The 6,767-nt window shown below is 29.8% G+C and overlaps 1 protein-coding gene across 2 annotated transcripts; it reads right to left on the reverse strand.

Moving 5' to 3' along the window:
* Window positions 1-594: 594 nt before the first annotated feature.
* Window positions 595-3,564, reverse strand: LOC120250002 (protein LIFEGUARD 1-like). Of its 2 annotated transcripts, none has more exons than XM_039258722.1 (4): window positions 3,198-3,563; window positions 3,003-3,116; window positions 1,120-1,277; window positions 595-966 (listed from the first exon to the last, which is right to left on the reverse strand). In XM_039258722.1, exons 1-4 carry the CDS (start codon window positions 3,505-3,507, stop codon window positions 766-768), a joined length of 783 nt encoding a protein of 260 aa, XP_039114656.1. In that variant the 5' UTR covers window positions 3,508-3,563; the 3' UTR covers window positions 595-765. The 2 variants fall into 2 exon arrangements, with proteins under 2 accessions (XP_039114656.1, XP_039114657.1); XM_039258723.1 differs by having other exon boundaries at window positions 748-946; window positions 3,198-3,564.
* Between the last annotated feature and the right edge of the window lie 3,203 nt (window positions 3,565-6,767).

A 6,767-nucleotide genomic window follows, 5' to 3' on the forward strand; every position in this document is an offset into this window, starting at 1 on the left:
AGAAGCAGGCATTTAAAATGCTAAATAAACAGAAATAATCTTATTTAATTAATTTCATATTTTTGTAAATTTAAATTATATTAGAAGTCATGCTAAATTTTTTATTCAAAATCACCTTTACATTTAATAAAAGAAATTAAACCTTTATATTACTTATTTTATAATAAATACAAACAAATACTTAAATGTAATAATATTTTAAGAAAATTATAATTATTCTTTGAAATACTCTCACATTTACTTTAAATATATGTATAAATTATTAATATATTTAGAAACTCATTCATGTTATTAATTTTCCTTTTCAGTAAAAATTTAAATTTCAGTCTTATTCTAGCATATCAATTGAAAATATATGTTTAAAATTTGAATGATTTAATTCTATTATCTACTGGTAAAATAAAGATAGGAAAATAAAAAGACTTTTTATTTCTCACACCTTCCACGTATCACAATAAATTATAATCTGCATTCATATATTATGTTCAAACACAGTAACTCCATATCATCATCATAAATAATATTATAAGCAAGGAGGGTACCAACCAATGTGTAGTGGCAAATGGCAATCCCTTAAAAAGTCGATCATACTCATAATAATAAGATGCTCACATCTTTCATGTATTGCAAGAAATCCATATGATTAGTATTCACATGCACTGTTGAAACATAATAACACTATTAATATCATGATTGATGACTGTTATATTTATCATAAACAGTAAAAGGTAATTAGGAGAGTATGTAGCATTTTGTTATTGCTAATTAAGCAATGCCTGCAAGCCCAAGGAGTGACGTGAAGAGGTTGACACCAGCCAGATACAGATCAATGGCTGCAATTATGTACTCATCATAGCCATGCCGTTTGATCAGACTCTCAGTGTGGAAGATGATGAAACCTGAGAACAGTAATGTAGCTAGCAAGGAGTAGACTGTGTAGACAATCCTATCAAGTGGAAAAAAAAGCTGCACAAGATCAAAAGATTTATTACTTTTATTCAGAAGGGTTGACAGCAAACATTGCCTTTTAAGTTATTATTATTACTTCTCAATTCTGAAAATTAACAGCAATATTATATAAAGTTTAGACATGAGAAATTAAAGGGAAGGGAGAGATACCTGTATGATGAGATAGACTAGTAGGACATGAATGGTTGCAAACAGAAAAGGGAAGATGAATGTGAAGTCATTGCCGCCTCTGGCAGCCCAGAATGTGAAGAGTGTGAGTGCAATGAAGACTGTGCAGGTCAAAATTGCAGCTTCCAGGAATGCCTTCACTGTGGCAATTCACAGTTCCCATTAAGTTTCGTTTAAAATAGGATAGAATTGGAAAAAATAAAAAAAAAAACATATCAAATATATGTAGCTTTGCTTCATTGTATAAAATACTCATGATGGTTGCAGCTTCTAGGATTACCTTCAGAGTAGTAATTTCACAATTTCACTTAAAATTACTTCAAATTCAAAGAAACATATCAAAGATTGTGTTCTGCGCGTCATTATATAGAATGATCATGGTCAGGTACATAATATACTTGAGTTAAACATATACAGTAATGTATTATGAATAATCTGATCAGTTTCATTCATCAAACAAACAAATTAACAATTTTATTTAGAAAAAATTATTTCTATTCTCATTTCCTAATTACTCAAAGATGGATGAAGAGAAGAGAACAGAAGTATACAGGAATTTGAAGGCATATAGTCAAACATGGTTTTCCATGATTATGTAGCATTTAGCTGTTTTTGTAAGGGTTTGCAAGCAAAACAGCATACATTAAATGATACTTGAAAAAAGGTATCACAAAGATTGTGTGCATTAAACACCACGCATGCATGTTCTCCATGAATCAACAAGCAAAATGATCAATAAACCTACCACTGGGATTTAACATAATTTATATTTCAAGTATGAATAAAACTAGCATAATAATCAATTAATTTAAGTGGTAAAGATGACACTAATGACTATCCGAATTTTTAGTATTAATTATATTTAAATTATATTCACTATAAAATATTAGTTACATGTTTCTAAAATTACATTTGTATGATTGTGTCCATGAAGACATTTTCTAATTACTTTTTTTAAGCAAGAAATTTAATATGCGTAATACATCAAAGTAGTTCTTCAGTTTTTTTTTTTATTTTTTTATTTTGATAAAATATTATAAATGACCGCTTCATTAATAATAATAAAGATATCACAAACAATTTGTTCATTAAACAAGAAAGCGTGGAAGTTCTTCATGAGTCAACAAGTCAGTATACCACAACTGAGATTTAACACAAAAATTATAAATAAAACTATATTAAAACTTAAAAAAATAGCAAACCAAGTAATTAATTAAAAAAAGTAAAAAGCTCCAGCCGAATGCCTTGATCCAATCTTTAGGCCTTTTTTTATACTTAATTATTTTTTAATGATAAAATAATGATTAAAAAATTCCAAAATTCATTAGTATCTATGAAGGCATTTCCGAGTAGGTGAGAAATTTAAAATTTTCAAAAAATTCAAAAACAAATAGAGATATGTAATGCTAAATAACTTCAAACAGGGTTATTTAGCTAATTAATTAATTTAAGGGTAAAAAAAATCACATATGACCCCAACAAAATATTTAGTGTGTCTGTGTATACGTATATGATAACATTTTGCATACTGTATTTAAAATTTTCGTAAATAAATTTATGTGAGATGATAAAATAATTAATACAAAGAATAAGATACCTAAAAGGCTAAATAAACTCAAGAAGGACAATTTGTTTCATTTTCTGAAAAAACTTTATCATAATAGAATTTTAATTAGAAATTTAATTAAAAATTTAATGAGAGATGTGTTTGCCTCCAGATCAACACTAGAGGAATTCTCTAGAACGATGCATGGGATGGTTTTATACCGTCAGCTCCCAAATCAATGGTTATGGTTATAATTAAAAAAAAACAAAAACAAAAATTTAAAAAAAAAAAAAAAAGACAATGATTATGGATTCCTCACCGCCGAAGAAGCTGCTGAGAATGCAGACGGAGCAGCTGATGCAGGCTGTGAAAATCGCGAGCAAAACGAGGTTGATCGGGTGCTTTCGGCGGAAAATCAACATCGGGAACATCGCTGACACACCATTCGAGATCCAGATTAAAGACCCACAAAGAAATCAAAACAGATTGGGAAAATTAGGGCTTCTTATACTACCAATGAAAGGGGAGAGAAGGATGGCAACGAAGACCACTATTGAAGTGAGGCCACCGGAGAGGAAGAACTTGGGGATGGGATGGACGAAGGCGCCAACGGCACCGACGGCGGACGTGAACAGGAACTGAGATGCAAGGATCGTGTAGACTTTGCGAATGAACGCCCAGCGAGCACGAGGGTCCTCCGCCATCTTCGGGTACAGCGGCGCCGGTACGGCAGCGTCGGCATTGGCGTTGCCGTTCTCTAGATCTTCGGCCTCCTTCTCAACGGCGTTTCCCTTCTCTGCATCCTTGAACTTCTCCTTCGCCATTGCAATGAATCCTCTCTCTCTCTCTCTCTCTCTCTCTCTCTCGTGTTCTAGGGCTAGGGTTTTTTTAGGGAAGGCGAGGAGGTGGAGGATGTTGAGCTGGGGTTTATATAGGCAGTAGGGAGGAGTGATACCATGAAATCGGTTCAAATATGTGAACCGAATCGGTTCGGTTCGGTTTGGGATTTAAACCGACTGAAGCTTGTTGGAAAGCAGAACCAAATATAACCGACTTATTCCATTTTATTTTTAATTATTATTACAATTATATTTTTTAAAAAAATATTTAAGTATTAAATTAAATTAATTATTATAAATAAATATTTAACAATTAATTAACTATAATAAATAACTAATTACTAATTTAAATATATTTTTTGAATAAATATATATTATCAACCATAATAATAATTATTTTTTATTTATTAATATTAATTAATGTCCAAATTTATTATTAATATTATAATAAGCAATTAATTAACTAATATAAATAATTCATTACAATTTGGTTAATAAAAAAATAAGTGAGCTAAAGCAAGGTAGTATTGTCATTTCATTGTCAAGGAATTAAGAATCCTCTTAAAATTCAAGTGAATGTGATTTCGTCTCCATAACCTACTCACTTTTTCATTATATTTCCCTCACTCTCATTACTCCACACTCAAACAATGGTTTACACAATGTAAGTAATGACTCATATTCTACTCCTTCAAACCAAACACCCACTTAGGTCTCAGTATAAATTTTCGCTTAATATGATAAATTTCTATGGAGTTGTTAAATAACCATAATTGATGCATCTCTGTATCACCATATTCATTTAATGTTGTTTGTCACATTTACAAAAAAGACAAAATTTTCTTTAACGTGGTTTGTAGCCTTTATAAAAAAAACATAAATTAATAAGATTATTTTTCTCCCTCTTTACATTAAATTCAATTTTGTTAATCTATAAACTCATGTGAAGAAATAGATGTCATTCTAAATTATATACATATATACTTAGTATTTTTATATTTTAATAAAATATAAAATAATTTATAAAATGAAAATTTTTTAAAAAATTATAGAGCACTAGTAAAGAGAAAGTCTATGGTGACGTCCAGCGACTTCCATATAAAACTATGCAGTCATGAAAGTGTACCTACTATTCTTAGTCATCAAAAATAATTTTGGAATGCTTCGTATAGTAATATTGGTATTGGATATCTCAAGTTTTTTTTTTTTATAAAGATTGGATATCTCAAGTTGGCATGCAGTTATTTTACCATTAGTCCAAGTCATAACCATAACAAGCATTTGAGGGGAGCCGTTGGTCTTCCTATATTTGTTAATGTACATTTATTTGAGTCTTACAAGTAATTTTTTGCAAGACTTGGACTCTTTGATTTTATTGATAAAATGATATCAAGATGTGCATCTTTTACTTCAATGAGTAATACTTCGAGTACAAAATTGTCTAAGTTTAGATATAGTTAAAAAACTTTAAAACTCTAACACATATTGGTTTGTCAAACTTCTAATCTTGCTCTAAGATATTATAAAAAATATTTTAAAGTTTAAATACCTACTAATTTAGATTCAATTATGCATAAATAATATATATATTGACTCACCCGTTTCTTAAGAGCTATTTGTTCTAAACTAAACTTTTATAAATAAAAATTTAAATTTGAAATCATTTGTTTACACGACCAAAAGCTCTATCAGTTGAATGTTGATATATATATATATATATATAATAAAAAATACAAAAATATGAAGCTAAAACACTAAAATGATAGGATGCATTTTGTACACGCATGCATCATTTATTTCAAGTATTAAATGGCCTAAAAATATAGTGAGCAAAGTCAAGAAAAAATTTATGATATCAGTTAAAGAGCCATAGCTAGGGATGTAACCGGTCGGGTCCAGTCGGATGCGAGTTTTGTCATTTCTACACCTACATCCTCTACCCCACCCTTATACCTGAACTCGAACACGAACCCGAATCTGATGGGTATTCAAAATCTCAACCCACACCCGCACCCAACAAATAATCGGGTACTCGCAGGAAAACCCGCCACGCCGTGAACTAATTTGAAAATATTTAAAATAAAATTAAAATACCAAGTAAAATTAAAAATGTTAATCCAAAATCATAGTTTTTTTGTTTGAATGAACACCATAGAGTAGGAATTGAAATATACATTTAAAGTAACACAAAATAGACAAATTCAACCCCATAGAGTAGAAATTTAAAAACTCCTAATATATATAATTGAGTATATTTATTAATTGAATTTTGGGTGGGATTAAGGTTCGAGTTTGGGTCGGGCATCAGGATTTCCATACCCAGACCCGCACCCCGCACCCGCTTTATATTATTCAGGTTTTACCCGAACCCGACCTAAAACCTGGTTTAGATCGGGTTCGAGTTCGGGTCGGGTATCAGGATTCTCTTACTCGCACCCGCACTAGCTTTATATTAATCGGGTTTTACCCGAATACAACCCAAAATCTGATCAAACCGGATTTTTCCCCGCAAAAAACTCAAATCGGGCCGGATTTGAGATTATTACCATCCTTGGCCATAGCTACCCAAACATATTCATCATAACTATACATCTTAATCAAATCATCAGTATCAAATAGTATGTAGCCTCCAAAAATTATAGCAGAAATAATCCTGATTGGGAACAATTTCTGTAATATATATATATATATATCAAAAATCAAGTTATTTGAAAAACATATATATAGACATTAGTCACAATTATTTATGGTAGACTCCATCCTCCTTCCCTTTAAGTACTTAGTGAACTCGTAATTTATTTTAATTAAAAAAATTAAAATAAAAAGATAAAATTACAAGGAAAAACTAATAATAAAAAATTAATTAAAGATTTATAATTTCTTTCAACTAAATTACATATTTTGAAAACATTTAAAAACCTTTTTGTCATCAATAATAATAATAATAATAATAATAATAATAATAATAATAATGAACTCAACGTGATTTTTGAAGAATTTGTAGAGATAAAGATTAAGAAGATGAAAAGATGAATGAGACCAACCTGGATGTTGAAATTGAAATGCTCTCGCATAAAAATTTGCTCTTCTTTATAAAAAAATAAAAATAAAAATAAAAATATGCTCTTGCCTTAATTACTGTTGCTGCTTTATCAAGAGCCAAAAGAAATTTTTTTACCAACATGAATTTGCTCTTATCTTTTTCATATTTGCCTTAGTATTGTTTTTTTTACCTTACACCTTTT

The sequence above is a fragment of the Dioscorea cayenensis genome, chromosome 19, assembly GCF_009730915.1.
Source record: "Dioscorea cayenensis subsp. rotundata cultivar TDr96_F1 chromosome 19, TDr96_F1_v2_PseudoChromosome.rev07_lg8_w22 25.fasta, whole genome shotgun sequence".
NCBI classification, from domain to species: Eukaryota; Viridiplantae; Streptophyta; class Magnoliopsida; order Dioscoreales; family Dioscoreaceae; genus Dioscorea; species Dioscorea cayenensis.